General features: G+C 51.2%; 8 protein-coding genes across 8 annotated transcripts; 4 read left to right on the top strand and 4 right to left on the bottom strand.

The window, feature by feature from the left end:
* The first annotated feature begins 4,469 nt into the window (after positions 1 to 4,469).
* Positions 4,470 to 5,171, top strand: BJX67DRAFT_24866 (uncharacterized protein). The gene is made up of 3 exons (XM_071026221.1): positions 4,470 to 4,629; positions 4,686 to 4,820; positions 4,871 to 5,171. Exons 2-3 carry the CDS (start codon positions 4,712 to 4,714, stop codon positions 5,134 to 5,136), a joined length of 375 nt encoding a protein of 124 aa, XP_070888272.1. The 5' UTR covers positions 4,470 to 4,629; positions 4,686 to 4,711; the 3' UTR covers positions 5,137 to 5,171.
* A 943-nt stretch (positions 5,172 to 6,114) lies between these two features.
* BJX67DRAFT_24132 (uncharacterized protein) lies at positions 6,115 to 7,090 on the bottom strand. The gene has a single exon (XM_071026098.1). The coding sequence runs from the start codon at positions 6,950 to 6,952 to the stop codon at positions 6,266 to 6,268; it is 687 nt and encodes a 228-aa protein (XP_070888271.1). The 5' UTR covers positions 6,953 to 7,090; the 3' UTR covers positions 6,115 to 6,265.
* On the top strand, positions 7,090 to 7,731 carry BJX67DRAFT_24292 (uncharacterized protein). The gene has a single exon (XM_071026129.1). The coding sequence runs from the start codon at positions 7,228 to 7,230 to the stop codon at positions 7,567 to 7,569; it is 342 nt and encodes a 113-aa protein (XP_070888270.1). The 5' UTR covers positions 7,090 to 7,227; the 3' UTR covers positions 7,570 to 7,731.
* A 715-nt stretch (positions 7,732 to 8,446) lies between these two features.
* Positions 8,447 to 10,613, top strand: BJX67DRAFT_379315 (putative adenosine deaminase; the record flags this gene model as incomplete). The annotated part of the gene is made up of 3 exons (XM_071032539.1): positions 8,447 to 8,467; positions 9,667 to 10,353; positions 10,416 to 10,613. The coding sequence occupies 3 exons, from the start codon at positions 8,447 to 8,449 to the stop codon at positions 10,611 to 10,613; spliced, it is 906 nt and encodes a 301-aa protein (XP_070888269.1).
* A 3,244-nt stretch (positions 10,614 to 13,857) lies between these two features.
* Positions 13,858 to 16,305, bottom strand: BJX67DRAFT_24668 (nucleobase cation symporter-1 family protein). The gene is made up of 5 exons (XM_071026205.1): positions 16,076 to 16,305; positions 15,951 to 16,021; positions 15,638 to 15,887; positions 14,858 to 15,585; positions 13,858 to 14,796 (listed from the first exon to the last, which is right to left on the bottom strand). The coding sequence occupies exons 1-5, from the start codon at positions 16,173 to 16,175 to the stop codon at positions 14,269 to 14,271; spliced, it is 1,677 nt and encodes a 558-aa protein (XP_070888268.1). The 5' UTR covers positions 16,176 to 16,305; the 3' UTR covers positions 13,858 to 14,268.
* Positions 16,306 to 16,959: 654 nt separating this feature from the next.
* Positions 16,960 to 21,763, bottom strand: BJX67DRAFT_24285 (ribosome biogenesis protein URB2). Its single transcript, XM_071026128.1, has 3 exons — positions 21,630 to 21,763; positions 20,726 to 21,571; positions 16,960 to 20,660 (listed from the first exon to the last, which is right to left on the bottom strand). The coding sequence occupies exons 1-3, from the start codon at positions 21,645 to 21,647 to the stop codon at positions 17,064 to 17,066; spliced, it is 4,461 nt and encodes a 1,486-aa protein (XP_070888267.1). The 5' UTR covers positions 21,648 to 21,763; the 3' UTR covers positions 16,960 to 17,063.
* A 52-nt stretch (positions 21,764 to 21,815) lies between these two features.
* BJX67DRAFT_348018 (MICOS complex subunit MIC10) lies at positions 21,816 to 22,635 on the top strand. Its single transcript, XM_071028613.1, has 2 exons — positions 21,816 to 22,368; positions 22,438 to 22,635. Exons 1-2 carry the CDS (start codon positions 22,239 to 22,241, stop codon positions 22,485 to 22,487), a joined length of 180 nt encoding a protein of 59 aa, XP_070888266.1. The 5' UTR covers positions 21,816 to 22,238; the 3' UTR covers positions 22,488 to 22,635.
* On the bottom strand, positions 22,629 to 25,440 carry mac1 (putative copper-activated transcription factor GRISEA). The gene is made up of 3 exons (XM_071028612.1): positions 24,904 to 25,440; positions 24,679 to 24,839; positions 22,629 to 24,621 (listed from the first exon to the last, which is right to left on the bottom strand). Exons 1-3 carry the CDS (start codon positions 24,936 to 24,938, stop codon positions 23,375 to 23,377), a joined length of 1,443 nt encoding a protein of 480 aa, XP_070888265.1. The 5' UTR covers positions 24,939 to 25,440; the 3' UTR covers positions 22,629 to 23,374.
* Between the last annotated feature and the right edge of the window lie 5 nt (positions 25,441 to 25,445).

The following is a 25,445-nucleotide window of genomic DNA, read 5'->3' as shown; positions in this document are numbered from 1 at the left end:
GGGTAACGACGAAGAAGAGTCAGAGAAAGATTTTGGAACGTTCAATGATTTCGAGAAATCGATGGACGTTGCAATCAATCAAAAGAAAGAAAGGTGCAGTGGGGATGGTGGGTGACGTATTGCCTGGTATTGTGATACCAAGACACAAAACGGTACGCGTATTGTTGATGTACCACCATACAGAAAACGGTTGGTGTCAGGACAACTGTCAGTTTCCTCGTCTCCCTCCTTTAGGGAAAAGCAAAGAACCAACAGGTCCTTGGAGTATCCTCGTTTTCGGACTTTTTCGGTGGCTGACTGCGACCGCGGCTGAGACAAGAGGATTTTGATCGAAATGTGAGGATGAGGAATTCCAGTGGGAGTGGTGGTGGTGTGATGACGATTGTAAGTGTTGGAGAAAGACCCAGAGAGGAGCAAGATATGAGAATTCGAGCAATACTGGGCTCTCTCCCTCGACTGTCCGAAAGAAGTGTGAAAATGGTCAAAAATAATCACAGTGAGAGCAGGTTGCAAGCTCGAGCCAGAGGGAGAGGTGTCTACTATATATTCCGACCTCGTCTTTTTGGGCTGCGAAAGGGATAACAATTTCGGTCGGGGGGCATGCAACTCTGGAGTGCTCTTCCGGCTGTTGTCTTGTTGAATCAACTTCGTCGTCACAGGGCAAATTTGTCCTTCCCCTTCCAAGGCTGATGGAGCAGCAGCATCTTATTATTATTGTGCCGGAAATGGCGGCCCAAGAGATAGAAAGGACTAATCACGCAAATTCGATGGGTCTTCCTTTCCTCTTGTGCACCTTGTCAACCCCTCCTCGAGATTGTAACTGGCTCTCGCGTCGATTCAAATCCTCCTTTGACCTTGCCACTCATATTGAAGAGAGCAAACAACAGCCCTCGGTCTTCCAATCGACATCTTCAGAGAGCCAGGAAATTGACCGCCTCCCACCTCCCCCATCGAGTCGACTTGGGTTCTGTGATTAGATCCTTCACGTGCATGTCTCCCTATCTGAACAGGGTGAAATGCTTTCCCATTGGATGCGTCTCCCTCGGTCAGGCATCGCATCTTCGCCCTCCAGGCCCGTCTTGCACATCAGCATTTTCCACGGCGTTTCATGTTGTTTTGACGGATCGCTGGAGATATCCCCGACAACGAAGCGGGAGGGGACTCCACAATCAACGCTGAAGCTCAATTTTTCAAGGGGTAAAAGGAAACTTCCCCACAGGAAATCTCTTGCGCATCATAATTCTCCAAACTTTCTCCTTTCATGATTTTCAATGACCATCCCAAAGGAGGGGATGGTTCGAAAGACAAACCCAGAATCAAGGAGGAAGCAGCAATTTCTCTTCACTCGGCAGCCACCCAATCTGAAGCATGTATTGTCCTTGTTCAAGGATCATTTTGGCGCACAAAGGTTCCGATAGTTTGGGGTTTGTGAAAGATGTTTAATTCGCGATTGGGCCTGTCTCCCTTTCGTCTTATCTGTCATCTGAGCCTTGTTGTCTTCTTTTGCTGGCCATCACAGGGCAAGTCTGTATCGATCTGCCCTGCTGCTGGCCAAGAACAGGCATCACATTGCAAGACATGATTCTCAGCTCCTCATCCGACAGGGATGATATCCAACTCGCACCTTTCCAGAGGGTGTCAAGAGCACATCACCTGACATCCATGCGTCTTGTCTCTGACAGAAGTGCTTCGGCAATAATTTGCTCTGGACAGCCACCCTTCGAGACGAAGGAGAAGAATTCCCCCTCACACGCCCGCGAACGATTGGCCTCACTCTGAACTCAGGAAGGAAAAAAAAGATCAGCTGGTCAAACGCTCAGGGGAGTCAAGTGCTAGGGGCAGAAACGATGGTACCCAAGTCTCCTCCAAAAACAATTGGCTCGCCTAGGTATCCGCCAAATCCGCAGTCAAGAGGAAAGGGAGTCGGGGTGCTCCATGGGGTTCTTGAATTCCAATCACATGAAATACTCAAGTGCGATAATTCTCTTCGGGGAGAATGTTCCCACTCTTCCTCCAAACCGTGGCGCCAGATTTCGGGTCTGTGGGAATTGTGGCAGTGATGTCCAAGTGAGGCGGTGCGCTGAGAGGCCAAAAGAACAATCAATGAAGGACACCTGCACACCTTGGAAGCCTTGGAAGATGAAGTCATGATCGCCATGACCATGAAGCGGTCACGAACTTGAAACCACGACTCTCAACGCTTACTGGCCGATCCTTGGGGGATCTTCAAAGATAAAAGGCGATCCTTCCCGCACATGACAATCACACAAACAAAGTCCGATTGGCATGAGCAGAAAACATCTCCCAGTAATACAATTGCAGTGGGCGATCAACTCGCTCGGTGGTCACGTCTCCACGACTCCATTCAAGAAGCGGTCAGGAAGCCAACGTAGTCCAGAGGTGATACCCCGAGAGGACATTGCTTTGGAGAAGATGTCTTGTTGGTTGGCGGCCGAAACAGCAAACGTCGAAACATTTCCCCTCTCCATACGATTCCCGGTACACTGAGTTCGCCATTCTCGGGATTGTTTTCTGCGGCTGTCCTGCCAGCGAGATTGGCGCTCGACCTCTGACAACAGAAGGATATCAAGGCGCAGGATGCTTTGCAGCTGCTGGACTGACAAGAATAATGCAGGGCGCAGGGACAAGAGCAGGCTCTTGCATGCTCCCAGCCAACCGCGCAGCCCAGAACAGCACTCATTCACAACAGCCAAAAGGGCCAGTCTGCCAATCGTCATTCGCATTCTGCCATGCTCTGCTGTCGCAACACTGAACATCCAATCGAAGCAAGCTCCAGTCATCCTTATCGTCTGTTTCGCTGGCCTCTTCTGTACCGCCGCAACACAATAGTCCCACCCACTGAACAAGATTCGTCGGGGATACCTCATGGCTGTGGTCGTCAGCCGACCCCAGTGCCTTGATGAAGTCGAATGATCTCGTCGAATCTTCTTTCGCGATTCTACGAAGCCACCTTGGCCCGACAGGATTCCGGGCCAACATCAAGCATTGTAAAAATTTAGGTATCCCCAGCCGTCTGTCTTAATGCGCCCGATCCCATAAAATCAAAATCGAAGATTGTTGTTTGACCCGTTCTCGAACAAGTGTGGGAATATGCGCACTGAAAGGACCAGCCGTCCTTACAGGAACTTGCGATCGGCCTGGCTTGATCAGCATGAGATTGACATCGTGGCAATGGCGGGCTCGCGACGAGATTCTAACGTCGAGTATCTGCAAGGAAGAAGATTTTAGCATGGGTGTCTTCCATCGCTGCCTCTGACGCAAGGAAGCGACCACAAGCCATGCATCGCAACCGCGATTGCTCGGCACCGCATAATCGGAGCGATAAGAGGGGTACCCGCCCAAGAATACTCCCAAAGTGCAGCGATCCAGAGGTGACTTTTACCTTCTTCGGCAATTACTTTTTGGTCACTGTGCGAGAGTGCTGGATTCTTTTCCGCGGACCTCAGTTGCACCTTCAAGCGCCCGGGCGACCCTGCTCAATCAGCTGGCGATTTCCATACTCCTATCAGAGCATCAATTGAGATATGACAAAGATGGAGGAATTCCATCCTGCAAGATTAAATCATCGTGGTTGTGATGCCCACCGGAAGGGAAAGTGATCGCCCCAGGAATTTAGGTTGTCTCCGTCTCGCGTGCTTTGCCCACCGCTCCCCTCCTCAAAATGTCAGGCGTCGACAATAATTCGACCAGGAGAACGAAAATTATGCGAGCGATTCAGTCAAAAGTGAAATGCCGTTTCTGATTATCGAACGTCTCCCTTGCTTACATTCCCTCATGGCGTCTGATGATCCTTTGTGTGCAGGGAAGAGCGAATTTGATCTTCTCCATCGACAACAAGTTCCTGGGCCTCGCCGCTAGTTTCGGCGTCCATTTGCCATGGCCACTGACCACCCTTGGTGATCCTCTGTTCATGTCCTGAATTCCAAAAATTTACGTGCTGACAACAGGACGGAAGAGAGGATAGTCTCTTTGATAAGTAAGGAGTCGCAGCCTCTTACTTCCGGCACAGAAAGCTGCAACGCTGAAGAGAAAAACAAGGCCTGAGTGAGGAGAGGCATAATTGAAGAATGCCAGACGGACCTTGAGGCAGAAAGAACCACGAGAACGCGGGGAATCCCCGACTTCCGAGCTTTGAGCAAGGGGGTGGTAAGCCTTGACCTGTTGCGGTTTATTCCAGGATATTTTGCCCCAGAGGACTGAGAGGTCACGGTCGTTCCACCGCCACGATCGGTGTCATGCAGTTGTTGCTTGCGAGATCGCATCAAAGTGCCAAGTTGTTTGCTTGTGCACTAGCTTTCTTTTCTGCCTGTCTGAGGGACTACTGGGCCATGTCAGAGCATAGCTCCCAGGCTATTTTTTGTTTGATCCAGGGCCGAAGCGGATTGCACCAGAGGGGGTTTGCATAGAGAGTATCCATTGCGTGAATTGGGACTCAATACCCTTAATCCTATTGGCTTTCCTCTCCAGAGGTTTGCAAAACGCAGGACAAGGCCTCGTGCCAAAGAGCCTCCAAGTCGCACAAGATGATAAATTCTCTCTCCAAGCTTTTGTTTTCAAGAAGATGATGGGAACACGCGTCTGTCCACGAACGCTGTGAGAATGTTGACAGTCAGACGCCCCATGATTATGTGGAGAACATGACTGATTTATGCTGATGATTTCAGCGTTCACTGAAAAAAACGCCGTCGAAATGGCGGTATCGCCTGGCGTGACTCTTGTGACGGAGTTATACACTCACGCTGTCCAGCGGTTGTCGAGAGAGGAGAAGTATGAGGAATGGTTTTCCCTCCGGATGCCACGTCGGTTTCCTCCCCTCATCTCTCTTGCCGTGCGAACTGATTGTGCTCAGATATCGACACGAGGTGGTTTCTTTTGATTTACTATCTTATCATGCACTCCCACCTTTTAGATTATTGTGTCCTCTTATCTTACCTTGGATGTCAGCCCCAAGTGAAACTACGAGCAGGAGCCTTGGATATCCGGTTAAGTGCAGAAGAGGGTTCAGACAACGCTCACAACTCCTTCGAAGCGAAAGGGCAAACGCGACAAGCACCGCTGGGCGCTCGTCGTCCCGAGGTCCCGACGCAGCGGTGGCCTTGCCCTCGGGGAGCTTGAAATAAGCAGCCAATCAGCAGTGGGCGGATTTGCTCCTTGACTGCACCGTCTGGGCTTCGCCATTGGTTCTTATATCTCCCTCGTGGGGGATTTTCCCAAACGGTGATCCACTTCCCCGACAGCTTCCAAGCCTTCCCAGAAGAACAATGATCCCAGCTCTGTGCATTCCCACAGGATCGCGTGTCCAAGACCCCCTCGTTCCTTCGCCCATGCCCAGTCACAAACAGTCCCCGCTGTGCCATCCTTCGTTGCAGTGGCCTGATTCCAGGCCATCCACAAGGTTCTTCGAAAAGAGAATTGATGTTTGATTTCCCCTTGGACACTTCGAAGGGTTGGTATGCCCAGAGCGACCACGGGCTGCTGGCTGTTTTCCGTCCCTCGCGCGCAATAATATTCCCAAGCGGAGTTGCGGTTGAAACAAAAACCGACTTAGCTAATCACACAGCGAGGTGACGTCATGGACTGAGAGCACACAACTCTGCCCGGAGAGCCTTCCCCACCGCCGGATGGGGAATGGAGGGCCTGCTCCCAGGCAGAAAAGGAGAAAAAGGAGGGAGAAACTGGAGACCCATGGACATCATGGTAAGTCTCCCGCCATCGTGGTGAGTATATTACGGCACCCGACGTGCATTAGTTGTATTTTAGATGATCGTGTGTTCTGTAATTTCGACCCGCATGTAATGACAGTACAGATTGGATTCCTTGCAGCCTTGCCAATCTTCCGTCGACGAAGCGTTGTTCCCAGCTGGATGGAACGTTGCGCCTCTTGGACAAGGATCTTCATCATGATCAGACTCGTCTCTGTTTCTTGGCTCTGCGTCTTTTGATTCCCAGGCTGTGTTGTCGCTCCTCTCAGTTAATTTTCTTCTCCACAAGCGAAAAAGCGAGCCCGTGATAAGGTCTTGGACAATGCCGTGCCTCAACAGCATCCCTTCTCCAGCGTCTCCTCTTTCCTGAAATGGGCGTGGGCCCAACTTTCGTCACATTCATTTCTAGCATCCAGGCCGGAGCTTGGATGATCGCAAGGGCCAAACTCGGGTGCCTCTATATGGGCGGTTTCAGCATTGCTAGAGATAGGCATTCCGAAGACTCTTTGTTACCCACCATTGACATGCCATCGCACTCCGATTCAATAAATAGTAACACCTGGGATACCACATTCCCGCTCATGGAAATAGAAACACCTTATAATACGATCCTTCGCCATGGGGTTCTGGCGAGGATGGGGTAAAGCGATGATGGCAAAGTGAGCTGATGGGGCCCAAACTCGACTCTCGAAAGATGCTTTGTCTGGATTCGACAGATTTGATCCAAAACCACCAGTGGCTTGCTGATGGCTTGGAGCAGGTTGTTTCATGTGGCGCAGCCGGATGTGTCCTATCTTCGTGGCGTGGAAACGGTCTGACATGAGCAGTCTTCCATCGTCCTCGCGGTCGTTGAGTCCATGCGTTTGTGTGGCCCTGCTCGGAAGGGGGCAATGGCTCCCCAGGAACCACTTCGCGAGATAATATGGTTTGGCTTGCTCGTTGGACAGATTCGATAGTCCATCTTCTTGAGAGTGTAGCTTGCATGGGTGCTTTTGCTCCTGCCCTCCGAGCCTCGTGATTGCCGTCGCTCGTCGTTTCCCGTAGTTTGGCTTGGAAAATTTGTTGCTTTCTTCTTCCTCCCTCAGCAGCTCAGTTGGCCTCAACTTGCAAGGTCGGTGTGACAAACGCACGCTTTGGCCCCTTGAGAGACGTGTCAGGCTTGGTGTTTTTCCAACTGACGGACCACAACGATCCCTGCTCATGGTGGAGTCCCCGCAGCTTTTGACCATCCACGATTCTCACATCTCAGTCTTGAGACGCTTTCATCTCAGCGGCGCAGGGCTGTCACTCTCCGCAGGGAGAGTCCAGTTTCTCAACTTGGCGAATCACGCATCGACGGGTGAATATTGGGCGTAGTGCGATCTCAATTGGTCATGCCATGGCTGGAGCCGGAAGGCTCGGGCACCACTGGTTATCCTAGCGTTCTCCTCTTCCTCGAGGTGACACCGCAGCGACGCACCGCGATCTCCTCTCTTGACATGACGTTTGGCGTTTGGAGGGTGACATGACGTTCGTTTCCCTCTTCACTTTCGGCTTGCCGCATACGGTTGAGCCTCCTCCTGCCTTGGGCTCTTCGCTTCTCCAATTGTCACGAGTCCCAACTACGGGTGGTGTGAATTTGTCCAAGATTTCGCCCTGTTGTGTGGGGACTGAAAGAGAATCTTTTCAGTTCACTGAGGTTGGAGATTGGCGAGGGCAGAAAAAAGAGGTGGGGGGTCTCTTTGTCCGCCTTGTCCCCTCTCAAACTCTCGACGCTTGCTTGTACTCTTCTCTGGCACTGGAACGTGTTTGCGGAGAGGGAGGGCTTTGTTCAACGAATCTTCCTCCTACAACTTCAAGGAGTTAAGAGTACCTGGAAGACACAAGGCCTTCTCCCCACTCCTTGCTGTACCAAAGACACAATGGTCCGTGGGGGAATTTTGGGACCTGTTACTGGTTTCTCTTTGAAACGCCATTTCAAGTTCCTTGCTTTCTCATTCCCTGCCAACTGCAGGATCCTCCCTTTAGCCGTCCCAGATCTCCACCTAAATATAGCACTTTCGTGAGAAACCCGGCCAATCAACCGACTCTATCTGATTGAATTCTGTCTCCGTCTTGCAGGCTTCTCGAATCCTTCGAGAAAAAGCCCACTCAGCACCCAAAAAGCCTCCTGACGTGGCACTGCGCGTGCGATGCGCATCCAACCCGCAGAAATGCAACGGTACCTGTCACCGACACGCGCGGACACTTGTGCAAATCTCTCTCTCACGAGTGGGATGGCCCGCCAATGGCTCTATGTGAGACATCTTCGCTTGCCGCTGGAGACCTTCCTTGACGGTCACGGAAACAGCCAGTCTCAGATTGAGGTCAACATCCCCTCGGTTTTTACGGAGGGGGTTGCGCGTCGGACCGAGCCTGGACGGGGGTTCGCCATATTTATACAGGGGCGGTTGAGACTTGGTAACCCTCAACGGACGGAATCCAAGACAACGAGCATGCCACGTCAAAAGGTTCCCCCCACCAACGGTTCCTCAGACAACTCGCTCCAAACGCGGGCTCAATTTAACAAATTCGTGTCGAGAACCGACATATTTCAACAGGCTCCCGTTTGGCGCTTTGATAGATCTTTCTCTCGTAGACCGCCCAGATCATTTTACTGCAGAAACTATGGTATTTATCCCAGCAAGCTTTGGGGAGTCTTTGCATCACCGGATGTATCCAGTGCGCCACTGGAGCCTTCGAAGATGAAACGTGGCCTAAATCAGGTGAGTCGCACTCTGTTCCGACGGCGTTCCGACTTGGGCCTTTCTGCTCGAATCCTGGAAGTGTCACCATTTCTGGCTGACGAGGACGTCCACTGAACAAAATGTTTCTTGAATGGTTGATGAGGGGTGAAGCTCGTTCGATCACGGGCGCCGCGCTCTTCGAGTTGGCTGGCTGCCCTCGAGATGATGGAGTGGGATCTGGACTGAATAATCAAGAGAATGGGAGTTAGCACTGCCGCGCATCCTTCTGGTGGCATTGGGATCGCTCGGACGATTCACGATAACTGGATAACGGACAGTCTGGTTCTGCCACTATCTGATAATGGAACAAAATGTCATCCATCCCTTCCTGTTTGAGGTCTCGCCCCATGAAATTCGGTCAGATATCTCGCCACGGCAAAACGGCGCAGCGGCAGTCTTCTAGTGCGATCAAGGGACGATGGATGTGATCCGCAGAAGCTGAAACGGGTTATGGATGCAAGGTTGATTGTGGGAGATTTTCCTCGACTCTCGGAAAACTGTTAATCATTTGGAGACTTCAAATTGAGGCGAAAATTGTGACTTTCTTCGCGAATTGGCGCAAAGTCAATTGCAGTCTCAACGGCCATGCAAGGGAGACTGGAATCTTCTACTATCATGGCAATGTTAGGCAGCTCTGAAGTCGAGCAGATTTTGAAGATGGGTCACCTGCCAGGCTGTGTTCCTCGTGATCAACTCCATTTCAACCTCGCATCTGCTCTCCATATCTCTGCTCCAGGACTGTGTGCTACGAAACAAACCTTTGAGATTTAACGCCTCGTCGCGATGGATCTCTCCAAACCGGTGGATTTGCACTTCACTAAATCCCTACCAAAGATCGAGGCATGTTGCTGTTGTTCAATCCCTCCTACCATGGCTAACGCCTTGCTTGCGCAGTTGCATGCCCATCTTAGTGGAAGTATTAGTCGCCAATGTCTCCATGAAATATGGCTTAAGAAGAGATCTCGTGATCCAACCTTCAGCGTAGAGGACCCGTTGGTGGTGATGCCACCAGGGAAGGTTGATTTTTCCCTCAATAAGTATGTTTCTCTCCATAATCAACATAGGCCACAAAACATGTATCTGCTTCGCATATTGGACAAAACTACTTCAATTCCACATGTATCTCCAAATCCCCTAAATCGAACCGCGCTAGCTAAAAAGAACTACAAAGCTAAAAGAAAGGGACAAGCTTCTTCCAAGTCTTCTCCCAATCCATCTACCACCTCGTCAACGACCTCGAAAGCATTGCCTACGCCACAACCTCAGTTCTCCAGTCTTTCCTGGACGACGGTGTCCGCTACCTCGAACTCCGCACAATCCCCCGCGCACCCCCAGACTCCCCCTTTACGCGTGACGAATACCTCTCCACCATCCTCAACACAATCGCCACATTCCAGTTCGAGAACCCAGACAAGTTATCTATCTACCTCATCCTCGCTATCGACCGCGGCCAACTCATAAATGACTCGACACACGCGCTCGAAATCGTCGACCTAGCAATCGCAAACCGGAGCCGTGGGGTCATCGGCGTCGATGTCTGCGGAAACCCAACCAAGGGCGATATCTCGTTCTGTAGAGATGCGTTTGCCAAAGCCAAGGCACATGGCCTGGGCATAACAGTACATTTTGCTGAGATTCACGCTCCCGGTCTGCGTGAGGAACTACAGGTGCTTCTATCTTTCGACCCGGATCGCCTCGGCCATGTGATTCATGTTCCAGCTGATATCAAACAAGAAATTGCGCGCAGACGCCTCGGGCTAGAATTGTGTATCTCATGCAATGTACATGCAAAAATGTTCGATGGGGGATTCATGGACCATCATTTTGGGTTCTGGAGACATGAGCACTGCCCTGTTGTTCTCTGCGTGAGTGTTATCTTATAAAACATTTCTGACTACTTCTCATCAGGCTGATGTTGTGTTACCAGACCGACGATGTTGGCTTTTTCTGCAGTCCGGTCTCAAATGAGTACCTTTTGGCTGCAGAGCACTTCCGGTTGGACCGGGCCGACGTCCTCAACATTACCCGCAAGGCGATTGAAGCGATATTCGGGGGAGAAGACGAGAAGAAGCGTTTGAGAATGCTACTGGATGAATTCCAGTCGAATCATGGCCAATTGTTATAGATATCATGTTTGGAGTTTGAGGCTAGGCCGATTGCCTGCCCGCCTGGTATCATAAATCGTGATTTCGTGAGACTATCGTTATATGTGGAAAGAATTGATCAACCCTGCCAGCGGAATTTACCCTCCTTCAGCGTCTCCACCACACCAACGGGCATGAACTCTCGATTCACAGCCGCTAGGCTTCCATACTTCTTCAACATTCCCTCCTGATACAGCTCGGCCGTCCATCGCCAGTAGGGAGACATACTCTGCCAGTCGTTGGAAATGGTGTTTCCCGAGCGTCCAGTTTCTCTCAAATTCTGGTTCGCCTGCATCCCGGGTGTGAGGTCAACGCTGACTTGGTTTGGGATGCGTATCAGATCCTTATACGCATCTAGAAGCGGTCGGCTAAAGGACTCTGCATATTTCATGTACTCTTCCAGAGATAGGAACTCCGTCGGGAGATCGGCGTGGGTGTTCGCTCCAGCCATGAACGCCCGGGGATCCCGAGGCCCATTTGTTTCAAAATATTCCTTCTCAGAGAGATAGATCGCTTCTTCCTCGAGGAACGCCTTTTTGATCCGGCGATGAGGTGTCTGCTTGATTTCCTCCCGCATGGCGAGTAGAGGGATATATGGATTGAGGAGATTCAACCCGCCAAGTTCGATGGGGAAGTAGAATAGGCCTTCAGGGAGGTCGTGCACGTCGAACCGCTTGGCGATCATTTTGCGCAGGTGATCGGTAACGCCGCCGCCATGGCTCCCCGGGAAAAGAGCTTGTTCGATGTGGCTGAGTGTCGAGATAGCCATGTCGATATGCTCTCTCCCGAAACACATGGCTGGTTTGGCGAAGTTGTTCACGAAGAACCGGCCGAAGTAACCGTTCCACGCCTGGATCCAGGCAAAGACGCTGTTACAGGCGGAAAGCTGCCGCTGGAGCTCAACTATGTGAGCTGTGACCATATCCTGGTCGATGGTGAAGCGGCGCTCTTGAGAATCAAGTTTCAAAAAACCCCAGCGAATATCGCCGGTGGGGAGTAGCGCCTTCTCTCCGGGCTCAAGGGAGACCGGGGATAAGTTTCGACGGAGCTCCTCCCCAGCACCTTCCCACCGAACGGCTCCGGTCTTCTCTTTGTTGAATTCGAGACCCATTATATTAGCGAATTTGGTCATGGCAGTCCACGCTTTTGCGCAGGTCTCCTCGCGGCCCCACAACCAGAAGTCATCATGCAGCCGGTAGAGATACGCCCCATCAGTGCTTTGATTGACGGCGTAGTCCATGCAGAAAAGCACAGCCTCGCCCATGACGGTCGACAGTGTATGGCTCATGGGAACTCCGCGGATGCGAACGGAGGTCGTGGCGTTTGGACCGTCTTGGACAAACTTCAGAGGCGCTCTTAGGAAGACACGGAAAAAATTCAGCCATTCCTGGGGAACGCCAAAGTAGGAAAGAACCGTAAGAATTGTGGCATGTGGCAGGGAGGGGCCGAACCATTTGAAGTCTGATCTGACGGCGGCGAATTGTCCATGAAGGGTGGTGTGTAAGATGGATTCCGCGATCAGGAGATGAAGAAGCGAGTGCTTTGTTTCCAGAGCAGACTTGGGGCGATCCTCCTCGCCATCCGCATCGTCGTAGCTCGCCACTTCAGTGCCAACTGACGAGGGTAGCTGGGTCATGAAATATCTCTCTTTATAAACCAGTCGTCTTTCTTCATTCACAACAGCCCGGCCTCCGCGCCGGCGCTCACCAAGGAAGTAACTTCGACGTAGCCTGTCATGCTCGGGGATATGATCGCGCAATGTCGTCCAAGCGCGCGAACCAAGGAAGGTGACAAATGCTGACCGGAACGTCACCGACCAATATTGACCAAGATACTGGAACATGAGGCTGTCCAGCAGATCCTCGTCCATGAATACTCGGTACTTCCCGTTCAGCTGGCGACGCATTTCTATTGGGACGCCCTCATTAGGCCAGCTCCAGCTGTCCAGGGACCTGAGCCGCATATTCAATACGTCAGCGACTTCCTGGGCGACGGCCGAATTTTGCATGAGCTCTTTAAGGATAACCATCTTCTCCTTTGTGAGGAGGTCGGTTTTAAGGAGTGAATCAGACACCCGTGTAAGTTCCGTCACAGTAAACCAGGTATTCTTCGCCGAGAGACTGGGGACAAAGGACTTGATGTATTCGCGCAATTCTTTCAGCGCCTGTTGTGAAAGAGCTGTCTTTTGGAACAGGTTGTCAAGGTACGTCCGAATCGCATCACCCTGGACATTCGACTCGTTGAACACAAGAGCCTCCCAAGTCTGTCGCTGCTCATGCATCGCTGCACGGCCCACATTCTCCAAAATAAATTCTCCGTCACCTTCGTTTGCACTCGTCGGCGGAGTCGAGGCCGGACCAGAAGCCTCAAGGTCACCGAGCCACTCCGTCACCAGATCACTATAGAACAAAGCATGATCATGTGCACGCTCCATATACTTGATCTCTCCCTCAAGCCTCTCAATCCACTCCCTCAGGCTCGAGTCCGATATAGACGGATCATATTTCCCTTGTAGGAGGAACCGGCGAATGTTGGCGTGCACTGCGCGCTTCGTGCCATCCTCCACCTTAGTCTCGGAGGACTCCGTGTCTACGTCGAGCTCTTCCTTGTCAAAGGCGTCACTAGGGTAGCCCTTGAGCTTGGTGACGCCCTCCAGTAGGATCTGGGCTTTGGCGCGTAGATCTGACGCCGCGGAGGCCGATTGAATTATGTTGGCTCGGCTTTTCTCAAACAAGGCGCGCTGCTTCGAGAGTTCTTTGATTTTGGTAGTGGTGATAGAACGGAGCGTTTGGGGGAGGGCACCGGTGGAAGCCATGTCGGAAATGCGCAAGAAATTAGCTGAAAGAAAGCAGCCTCAGTTGGAATGGGAATGATCAGAAAAGCGAGGGAATCCTGATAATGTGAGCAATGCTCGTGTGACCCCGTGAGATGGTCCACCCGGCGATGTTCTGAGAAGGAAGCAGGGGACCTCCTTGAGCTTTTATACCTTTTCCTGAGGCTCATGGGGGGCTAAAATGTAAGCGGGACGCGTCGAAGTCAAAAATGAGTCAAGGACAACTTGAACATGATACCAAGATCCAATTGTCGTGTCATTCCATGGATGACCTTCTTGGCTGACCTTGAGAGGAGCCTCCGCCTCCGAGCATGACGTTTGTTGTCCCTGGGCGATCGCGAGAGACAGCGATCAGTGGGGCCCGCTTTCCTGTTTTGGACGCCGACAACTTCGGTTTGAGAAAGGAGCGACCAGCCCAAGACTCGTGAATGTGAGGATGATTTTGGGCATACAGCAGACCGGGGTTTGGAGGCTGATCGGGGCTTGGGAAACCTTCATTTTTCTCTGACCCCCGCTCACCATATTTCTGAACCCCGGTCTACTGTGTCCTCGATTATTTTGAGCATTGGAACAGCGAGTTGGAGGTCTCGTGATCAGGAAGAGTCATTCAGCGCTCACGGGCTGCGGCAAGCTTGATTGGGGCCACTGAGTGCAGCATGCGAGTTTCGATGAAGAACAGGAAACAGCGCGATTTGACTCGGTTAAATATCTTCCCTGGAAGTTTGCGAAACAAATATTTTGCTTCTTCTGTGAAGCAAGTCATCATTACATTAAACATCACCACAAGGAAAGCGCCTCGCAGTCTAGACACCAGCAGACTGTGTCTTTGCACCCTTATAATCCGTAACTTCTGGTGCTCCATACCCCACTGGTTTCCCGGTCGTATGAATGTCCTCTGAATAGACATCGTGGCCCTCCGTTTGGACATTGTCGATGTCTGTGTTGGCTTCATTCCAGGTATCACTGGTAGCAATAACGGGGAAGAAGCGGGTTAAGATGAAGTACACAACCGAGGAGATAATAAAGCCGGACAGGTAGTTGACGTTGTAAATATACTGGGCACCCACTGGCACTTTGCGGCCGACAGCACCTGCGAATCCAACAATGTTGATGAGAATTCCCGAGAGATAAGAAGCGTACGCTTGCCAGGAGAAGCCATAAGAGAAGCGATAGACTGAATCCTTCTCACCGCTGTAGAGATCCTTAACTACCAGATAGCCTTTTCGGACGACGTAGTAATCACAGATCATGACGCCTGCAATCGCGGATAGGAAGATAGAATAGGCGGAGAGGTACGTAGTGAATTGATTAGATGAAGAGACGAGATGCCACTAATCATTCTGTTAGTTCAAGACTATGGGAAGCGATTAGCTCAGGAAGAGAATTGCCTACCGGACACATGGCCAGGCCAACGCCCGCGCAGATGTAGCTTCCTCGTCTGATATTAATGTATCGTGGAAGCAAAGCAGTCATATCGGTACCAGCGGAGACCGAGTTCGCAGAGATATTAGTGCCTAGCTGCGCCAGGGCAAACCCAAGTGCAATCACAAAGATACCAAAGCGCTCAGCTGAGCTGGCTCCCTCGAGAAACCTCCCGAGAAGATCCAGTGGGTTCCAGATCGCGTCACCACCAAAAATGACAGCAGACGACGAGGAGGCAATAATGCCAATGAATGATGTAATGCCGAACCCAATCGGGATCGTGAACAGCTGAGCCCATAGAGCATCTTTAGGCTTGCGGGCAAAACGAGAAAAATCTGGATCGTTCATAATCAAGGCAGCGAAGTTACCCATACAACTCATGAGCGCCTTCACGATGGCCCAGGCTAGCGTGCTCCCGTGGACCGTGTGGGACTGGTCAACAATCGGACCAAGTCCGTTGGCACGAGCGATAGCCCAAGCAAAGAAAGTAATGGCAGCGATAGGAGAATAGATAGACTTGACGGTGAAGAGATGGCGGAGTTGATGGACTGGGAACCAGAGTGCGGGCAACGAGAGCAGCCAAAAAATGAAAAAGCTCACGAAATTCTTCGTGTCAACACCAGAACTCGCAGAAATTCCGTTGGGGAGATCGTTATAGCTTGGCCAAATCGCCCGGATCATCAGCGTGATACACTGGCCTAATCAGGCGTATTAGATCAATAAATGGCTGAACAGGGATATGTTTCTTACCCCCAATAAACCCCTGGACACCGTACCAGATTATAGCCATCACCGTACGATTCAAAACTGGCCACAGGGAGCCCCAAACTCCAAACGATGACCGACATACAACAGGGAAAGAGATGTGATACACAGCACCAATGCGACCGGTCAAACAGACAAAACAAGCAGCGAGGAAGTATCCGAACCAGACACATATCCACGACTGCCACCAGGATAAGCCATCAACGATCATCGAAGAAGAAATCATCCATGTATTCTATACGGCCGAAACGTTAGTTTTGCCGCTTCGCATGGAAGACCTCCGAGATGGTAGACTCACAATATTCAGCGAGTCTGCAATCCAGAAAGCGACAAAGTTGTACCATCTCCACAGCCGGCGATCGGGTTCAACTTTCTGAGTGTTAGATCCGCGCCCCAGAGATAGGGACTCGTCCCGAAACTTACCTGGCTGCAAGTCACGGTTCGTCAACATCAATTGAGTGTTGGTCAACCCCGGCATCGATTCCACCTCTAATTTCTTGAGCCATCGCTTGATCTCGGGCATTCTCAGGCCAGATGTGGAAAGTAGAGATTTGTGGAAGAAAAGAAAGATCGCCAACAGGGTAGAAACGAAGGAGACCGACGCCCCTGAGGTAATCAACGATCTTAGATGGGTTTAACTTATGGTGATCAGATATGACGCAACAAGACCACAAGAAGACACGAGTCAATTGCGACGCCTGGTCCGCAAAAGGGGGAGGAATCTTGAGACGAGAAGCCTGGAAGTCGCAGAGCATAAATAATATGAAAGCGGCCGAATGTCATTTTAGGCGCTTCTCCAGACCGTTGATGATATCGTCATGGACTGGGGACTGCCAGCTCCATCCAACCACCCACGAGGTTTCAGATGGAGCTGCCTCCGATAAGGAGCCACACGAGTTGCCCAAAGGATGAGCTCCCAAGGAGCGATCAACCTCTCGACTGGCAGCAGCGCCCTTATCACCCTCCATCTCCTTCGATTGCTCTCCTCTGGCGAGGTGCGGGGCGAGGTGCGACTGTTATCAGCGGCGAGGAGGGTCCACCGGCCACAACTTGGCGGCCTCCGCATTCTGAGCTTCGGCCACTCACAGAGAAGGCGGCTTCGCCTTAGTGCAAGAAAGGGGAATCTCGTCACCGGTTGGTCCCTGTGTGCTGACTCGATCTGATCGAGTAAGAGATAGGCTATCATGAGGTCCAGGTCAACCATCCAGCAGTGCTTTTGAAAGCTTTCCAAAAGGCCCAGGAGCCGAAACAGGGTTTCCCCCCTCGCAATCTCGACTCCTCAGATCTCATCGTATGACACTCATGTGGCTAATCAAGACTCGACGTCAAATCAGACTATGGCGCTCCAGAGGAATCATTGTTCTCGCTGGATCCTTGAGAGGATCTCGTCTTACGTCATTTGAAGGCTAGGCTACCCCTTGTTCCACCTACCAAACTTCATATAATCATCATATAAGGCTTTGAACACCGCCCGCCCAGGTACATCCAGTCCGGCGTTGAGCGCCCGCATAGTGTCACGTGACATTACATCCAACACCGCGTATAGTCCAGGCAAAAGCGCAGCTTTCACGTCAGGATAGAGAGCGCCGCGGAGGGAACCCTGGGCATAATCCATAATCAAGTACTGTAGATATTGCCCAGCAATGCGCTTAGATTTCTTCGTCTGGTCGGTCAGACCCGGGTGTTCCGGACCATACGGGGTTGGCCGCGAAACGGCTGAGATGGTAGGGTCACAGAGGGAGGTAAGAAGACGGGTAAAATGGGCGGCATGTGAAGCGCCCAGCTGCGAGAGCCAGTACGGCTGTTGTCCAAACCCTGCATTAGACTTGGCGAGCCGACTACGCTTCTTGGTTCCGTAAAATAGGCAGCGGAGCAGTCGCTGCATGGCGGTGAGAATCAGATGAAAACGACCACCGGTTTTCTGACGGTGAAGGCCAAGAAGCACGCCCATCAACCGACACACGCGAGTATAAACAGTCCCGGAGAATTTGGGATCGATACTGGGTCCTGATTTCGAAGCACATATGGCAATGCAGGAGAGGAGACTATCAACATTCCACTGGGATATGCAAGCTGGGTGACTGCGGAGGAGAGCATCCAAGCACTCTGTGGCGAGAACAAATTCATTCGGCGATTTATTGTAGGGAATCGCCTCTGTGATGGCAGTGCAGGCAAGGGACAGCACTTTCGCTTGATCGTCTTCCTTGCCTTCCGTAGGGGACGCTGCGGAGATAGCTAGGCCCGCAATAAGTAGATGATACTCCGCATTCTTGCCAACATATCCGAGCTGACAGATGTCTTGAATAACCCGGAGCAAGGCGTGCGCGGGCATGGATCGGAATCGGTCACTCGTTGACCGAATGAAGAGCTGCTGCTCCTCACTGTAGATTTGCTGAGGAGGAAGTGACTCGGCGTACTGCACCGCAGGAGCAGTGATACTTTCCTCCGACCTTTGTGAAGCCAAAACCCGACGCCTGATAACTCTCCTCAAAGAAGACCCTGAGTCGACAGATTTCTCAACATAACTCTCTATCTTGTGCAAGAATTTCCTGACTTCCCCATTACTTGTTGCCAGATCCTCAAAGTCCTCGAGCGCATCCAAGGTCTTTATTAAGTGGATAGTCTCCTCCAACGGTTGCTTTTTGCATTGATCTTTTGCCGAACGCACATCGGCTACCACTAGCTCAAACAATTTCTCGCGGCTGGAAGTCAGGTCTGGACCATCAATCGCATCTGCCAATTTATCACGGTAATGCCAAAATCGGGAAAGCGAGATCCTCAGGAAGAAACACTCCATGGAGCTCCGGTCAAGCGACTGCAACTTCGCTACTTTCGCGGACATCTTTCGGTACACCTTTTTAAACAGCTTGCGCCGGTCTCCATCAGCTAGGAGAAGCAACTTAGCAATGACTGCACGATGCAAGCATCTAAATGCTTTCATGACTTCAAGATCTGCATCAGTGTTGCGAAGTTTGACAGCCTTAGCCATCGCCCAGATTGGTTCCCAATTGCTTGTCAGCTCCGCCGTGGATTTCGACATATCAGCTAGCTTGGCCATTAGTGATAAAATGCCAATTGTGACAACAGAATCGCCGTCTTGCAGTAGCAAAACATGTTGTAACAAATCCAGCAAAGCGCCTCGCTGGCGACGCGTGATTAGCGATGCCGGGATTCTTTGAAGACTCTCGATGTAGAGCTTTCGGTTCGGTGTGTCGTCCTTGACCCGCTCGGATATCACGGTAATCAAGTCACTCACGATGACGGGTGCATTGAGGAGATATTCGTGAGATACGACGCAGGCCCAGGCTTGTAGGAAACGCATACCTGAAGTAAGAGTCTCTAAGGTTGATGATGATGTCTGGTACTGTGCCGTGGTCATGGAAAGAATGTGGCCAAATAGAGAGCGTCTCACCTCAGGCTCAACCCGATTCCACATACTAGGGCTTCGGACGAGGGCCAGAAAGTATGCTAGACTTAGAATGGTCGACGAATCAATAGATTCTGAGCGCCCATTCCATGGGGAGCTCATCGACTGTAGGGCATTATTTACCGAAATTGTTTTAATAAAATTGGCAGTTTCCTCCATCACAGTAGGAAATTCGTTGCCATTAGCGGTGTCGGGCGTGTGCTTGATGATAGCAAGGATGAATTTATATGCTTCAATGCATTCAAGTCGCGCGTAGACTATGTTCGAAGACTCTTGGTGGCGGAGGTGAATTGACTTCGCGGCTGGAGCGATGAGATTCATCAGATGCGTGCTAAGATCAGTGCTGTTCTTCTGCACATTATTCTCAATGAGATTGCGAGCCATTTTCCATAACCGCCAACGCCTGTGCGGAAACCGGTCTGAAGAAAGGATATAGGTAACCGTGTTGATGACAGATTCGAGGTCCGCATTTGCATCAGCCAGGTCGATGGTTCGTTTACGATACCCAGACTCCATAATAACAATCTGCCCGTACGCTTCCCCAGTTGCAGCTATCTCCCCGTCATCACCACGGATCTCCGAAGCTGCTGCGCGCAACTGCGCAACCGCTAGCTTTTGGTTCAGAGGGTTACGCATGAGTTCCCCATATGCAGAACATAGGTCGTCGTCCTCCCAGACCGTGAATGGGCCAAGGTCGCTCTCCCGCATTCTCAACTCTTCAATATCAGTCAATTGCTGATACCAAATCTCCATGAATGTAGCAAGGTCCCTGGCCGCGGTGAACCCGCGTAACAGGGGAAGGATAATGCCGGTCTTAATGATTTCATAGCTACCGTCTGTGGGGGAGCCGCTTCGCCAGTGCAAAATGATCTTGGCTAATAAGGCTTCTAGGTATTTGTTGGAGTCCGCGAGTCCGGAGTTTGGCAGAAACATATCCACCCCCAATTCGATAAGCAATGCAGTAAGATTCCACTCAACTTGCACGAGCCCATCCTTGAGAAGCCCAGTATACACGGCATGCGTCAGAAGAGTGTGAAGTGATAACTGCACCTTTCGTTTGAGCGCCACGCGGAAGAGTCGCTCCAATACGCCAACGAAGGTAGGCAAGAATGCGGATGTCCCCTCCGATTTTATGAGTGAAAACGCCAGCTCGGCAACAGCGACAAACAGGGTCTCCAACCAGGTTGCTTCATCGGTTTGCCTTCGAAATGTGTCGCGTGGGACTGATCGGGAGGCAACGTCGAAAAATTCCGGAATGAGCTCAGCCGTATTCCACAAGCCCTTCTCTGCAGTCTGCGGATTCATCCCATCCCAGCTCGGAGGCTCTGCCGTGCAGAGAATCGGTCGGAAAGTATCCGAGATGGGTTTGACCGAGCTCCAATCTGGTTCGTTGGAGGAGTAGTCGATTCCAGCGCCGCCTCTGCTGAAGAATCCTGCACGCGCGGGCAACACCACATGGAGAGCAACCAGGCGCTCTACACCGCTCAGTAGCTGAGTTCTCTCATCGGTATCCAGCTGTGTTGCGCGTACGCATTGCAGCAGTCTTAAAGCGCTCTGGGAGGAATGCGTGGCAAATGATTCCTATAATATACAATGTTTAGTATGCGTGATGTCGGTGGAATTAAGTGCACTTTCTCCAAACATACATTACTAGAGCGTTGATCTGGGTCGTCCTGGCGGTGAGATCTCCATTCCCAAACCCTCAACAGTGAAGGAAGGACGTAAAACAAATGCTGTAATTCGGCTGCCTTCTGAGCATGACGAAACCGCAGAATCGCAAAAGAAGCAAGTGTAAATGATCTACCGAGCATGACTGCAGCCGGTTGGGGTTCTCCCCGAAGAGCGTGTCGAAGATGTGAGCCGGTCGCCTCATTGCCCTCAGCAGTTTGATTGGCAAGCGCAACTAGGTTATACAAGCAGTCTAAGAGGCCAGTGAATGCCGAGAAGCACGAGGCTGGGGTTCGAGGCTGCTCGTCGACATCCATTGCGTCTTGGCCATTCCCGCCTGTCCTTTTCCGCTTTCTTCCCTTCTTGTCAAATCCTTCATACGCGTGCGACGACTCACTCAGTGTACGGCTGGATTCAGAGCCGGAGAGTGGAAGGTCAGCCGTACCATCCCGAAGGCCGGTCAAAATGTTGTGAACAAGGTCCGTAATCGCATGGTCGAGAATAGCAAGAAATTTCTGGTCTTTGAGGATGGATGCCAATGTTTTCCGAGGGATGAGCTCAATTAGCTGCCGGAGGAGAAGAAAGGCTGCAGGTTCGACTCGATAACTTTTCCCTGTCTTCAACTTCTTCAATAACCAACGTAAAACCCATTGTTCCTTCGGCGCTGCATGAATTGGGACGTGGGGGACTTTGTTGGCCTCTGGATGGCTCCCGCATAACGACAAGTTGAGTCCGATAATTTGCGCAGCCTCATCCAGCTGGATGGTCGGAGAGGCCGTACCTTTCTCCAACCTAAGAAGGGCCTCTTGTGAAGGACGTGGACGCTGTAACCTTTCGTTAACATGAGCAGGGAAACTTCGCAGCGGGTGAAACAAAACGCACCTCCAGCAAAGAAGGCATTTTGGAAATGACACGAGAAAGGAGAAGCCCCTTCACGTCCGTTCCTCCGTTTTCCGGATCCTATCAGGAAGAGAGCCTCATCGCTAACCAGCGACCTCGAAGGACCTCTGCTGGCGTTGTTTGTCCTTCCAAAAAAAAAAGTGAAGACTGACGGCGGGCAAGCCTAATTTTCCCGACCGCCTTCCTCCGAACGGAAGCAGACCTCACCCGACCTCCTTGACATTGGTTAAACGCAACTTCCTTCCCTACCAGCATTTAGCACCATTTTGCTGTTTGCTGCAAAAAGTAGGTAAGCATTCGCTTCCGCGACGTTCGGAAACTAATGTGCGGCTCTTAGACCCATCACAATGGCCGACTCCAACGACTCCCAACCCATCTCCCGCTCGACCAAGCTCGTCAGCGAGGCCTTGCTCAACGAGAAGGTATTATGCTCGTGGAACTCTACTCATTCCTCGTGATTATATCCAGTCTATCGCCCCGGTAGAATTATTGGGCTACCAATCAACGTAGTCTTCCGCAATTTGGACAAATTTGAAAGATCGGCTAACACGTGTCTTTGGTTAACTGCAGTGGGATCGTGCCATCTCTTCCATGATCATTCGCTCTTCCCTCGGCTTGTCATTTGGCGTCGTTTTTTCAGTACTCTTATTTAAGCGGAGGGCGTGGCCCGCGTGGGTTGGTCTGGGTTTCGGCGCCGGACGCGCATGGGAAGAGGCTGATGGTATGCTCGGGACCCAATTCGAGCACTCATGTGCAAGAAGAGATTGTGCTCGCTAACAAAGGGATATAGCTTCATTCCGTCGGGGTGATTCCCCCGTGAGAGATGCTCTGCGTCGGTAGATGGATTCGGCATGCAGTTTGTGTATGATACCTGTATAGTTGGGACGGGGATAGCGTTTCTTGAAGGCATTGCTCATTATAAAGTTTAGAAGAAATTCTAGACCTGGTTCTATTTTCAGACTTCAAATACAATTCATTCAAGCCCTAACATTTACCCAATTTTATCCTTTGGAACCGCCTGCTCATTTACCTCACCTTTCCCGCAGGCCATACTTGCTTCTCAAGGAAGTCCTGTCCGGCTTCCGGAGTTCCAAGTCCGATCAATCTGCATTTAGTATCATTGTATGATATCGTACTCGTGACTACGTATGTACAGCAGCAACCCAATCCTCCTAAAAGCGTCCGTCGTGCCCGCGACTTTATCAGAGATTCAATCCGTACGTGGCCAGAAGGAAATTCAAGACAGCCTGGGACATGTGTCACACAAAAAAAGAGTGAAGAGCAGAAGAATACGCTGCCGGTTTGCCATCCAAATACGGGGCGTAAAGCATCTGAGCCCAGAAACCCAGGATGCAAAACAATGAAGGATCATTGAATGGGAAAGTTCGGAGAATAGCCCCGCGAGGAGGTAGGGATGAAAGGAAGCAATGTAATGTGGTAAAACAGACATAGAAAGAGGTTAGGATAGCGGAAGGCGGCGGCGGGGCAGGCTGGGTTATGGAGTATGGTGGAAAAGCCGAAAAATGTACTCGAACAAAATGAACCAATAACTCCAATGTCCGACATGCAAGGAAGGGTATCATAGTCATAAATCGTCCAACATCCGACGCTGGGTGCACTATGGGACGAAAACCTGCCGAAATGTAGGCGCCAACATGAAAGTCAAGTGCAGTGCCCTAGGGAAGCCCGAACCGTCGCTAGGTACCAAGCCGAGATTGAGAGTAGGTTTATTGCGTGTTTCCGTGAGTAAGGCAGCCGAGGCAGCTACAGCTAGGACCACATTGGCAGTTACCGGCCTCCCCAGCGCAGGCACCAGGCAGGCCAATCTGATACTCGTAGGTGTAGTAAGCGTCGGGGACCATGAGATGATCGGCGGCTAAGGAGTCCAGAGTGTGAGGGTCATTGTCACTGTCAAATGCCCCATCGTCAATGCTGTAGCAGTTTCCGGTGGTCATAGGGTCAAGGCCATTGGTCAAAAGGCACTGGGGCTCTACAACTGACTGTTTTGTCTCCGGTGGGTTAGCGTGAATTCCGTTGCTTTGACGGTTTTGATAAGTCCCATTGTCTTCAAAAACCTGCGAGTCCTGCGCGATGATGCGACCCATCTCCTGGACATGCTGCACCGTAACGTCATTATAGGGGTGGTCGGGGCATGCGAAGCAATTGCACTTCGGGCCACAGTTGCAGCTGCGGGAAGCGACATGACGATTTGTCGGCGGAGGGTGATGTGGGAAATCCGTAGTGTCAACAGGTGTAGGTTGCGAAGAGGTAAGCTTCTCGAGTGTAGTACTATGAAGGCTGGTATATTCTTTAGGCAAGCTTTCGGATGCAAACTGGGGAAATATTGGTTGAAAACCATTCGAACGCCCATGCACATGGGAATAATGACCATCCAGACTCGGCAATCCCTGCCAAGCTGAGGGCGTCTTAACCAACGGGGAGGTTACCAAGTGTGACGTAGAAAATCCGTTCTGTACAAAAGCGCTTGATTCTTCCTTGATATCAGTCGAGCTCTCACGGCCGGAATTCGAACAACAAGACGCGCGAGCTTCTACCAGCGCAGGGGTATCACGCTGTGTAAGCGGCGGGGCGGTTGAGGGACAGGCACCACTTGAGAAGACATTCTCTAGATGTCCATTTGGAACACCTGTTCGGTTCGGAAAGACACTGGAGGGCTGCGGGGCTCCGTGGGTACTGTTGTATGAGTAGCTGTTTGTCGGCGCTTGCTGTACGTATGAACTCATAGCAGGTGGACCATTTTGCGCGGCGGGCTGCTGGAACTCTGGTATTGTATTTAGAGCACGTTCAAGCTGCTCTGGAGCCGGCTTCACATGTTTCTTGCCTATCTTCTGGATTTTATTTGGACTAGGCCCAGGACTAGTGGTCAGATCTGTGGGAAATCGTGAGACAGCTGGCGTTGGTCCGTTTTCGTCGAGTAGCATTTTGTAAACAGGTCTGCATACACAACCGGTGCCTAAAAAAGGATATACCAGTGAATAAGAGGCGTTGTGGCTAGGGTACGTGAGCTTACCCTTCGGTATCGCAACCATGAAAGCACATAACTTCTTACAGTTGCAATTGCCTTCGACGTGAGGGCACTTGGACAAGGGACGTCCTGCCTTGCCAACGCTCACCATGAGGCGATCAAAATGCGCGCATTTGGAAGAACGGTGGCCCCTGATGCATGGCTCACTGGATATTTTATTAGCTGTGTGACCAGGTACTTGTTGTGCTGCTTCCCCTAAGGAATGCTTACCATGACCACTTGACTCCGTTCTCATCGTAAGGCATGGTAGCAGGTTCAGAGTGAGAGGAAAATACTGGGTTTCGGAGATATGGGAAAAGGTTCGAGGCGGTTTTGTGGAGTGTTGATAGCACGCAATCGCAAACGACTTTTCCCGCGACAGCAGCGACACAGTACCGAAAAAGGTAAAATAGGAAGGGTGGTAAAGCTCGCGGAGCTTCCGGAAAATCGCATATAGAATGAGTGAACCCTGGGAATCCACCTAACGTTTAAGGCAAGGGCCGCCTGATGTCAATTAAGCAGATGCTAACACCCGCATGCAACTAACACAACCAGATACAGGTAGGACAAGATGGTCCCACCCAGAAAGAGGTCGAGGGCGGAGTACAACAGAGGATAAATGAGAACGGGGGATATAATAGGGTTGTAAAAGAAAGACCATGATAATTCATGCAAGCAGATTCCCAGCTAGAGCATTGTCTCAGAAGCCGGTATGTGGATGGGAGAGCTTACTGTCCCGCTGATAAAGCGAAGCCGCGGGGTTCGAGGGTTCA

The sequence above is a fragment of the Aspergillus lucknowensis genome, assembly GCF_044049455.1.
Source record: "Aspergillus lucknowensis strain CBS 449.75 chromosome Unknown BJX67scaffold_10, whole genome shotgun sequence".
NCBI lineage: Eukaryota > Fungi > Ascomycota > Eurotiomycetes > Eurotiales > Aspergillaceae > Aspergillus > Aspergillus lucknowensis.
This window is presented reverse-complemented; position numbering and strand designations above follow the sequence as displayed.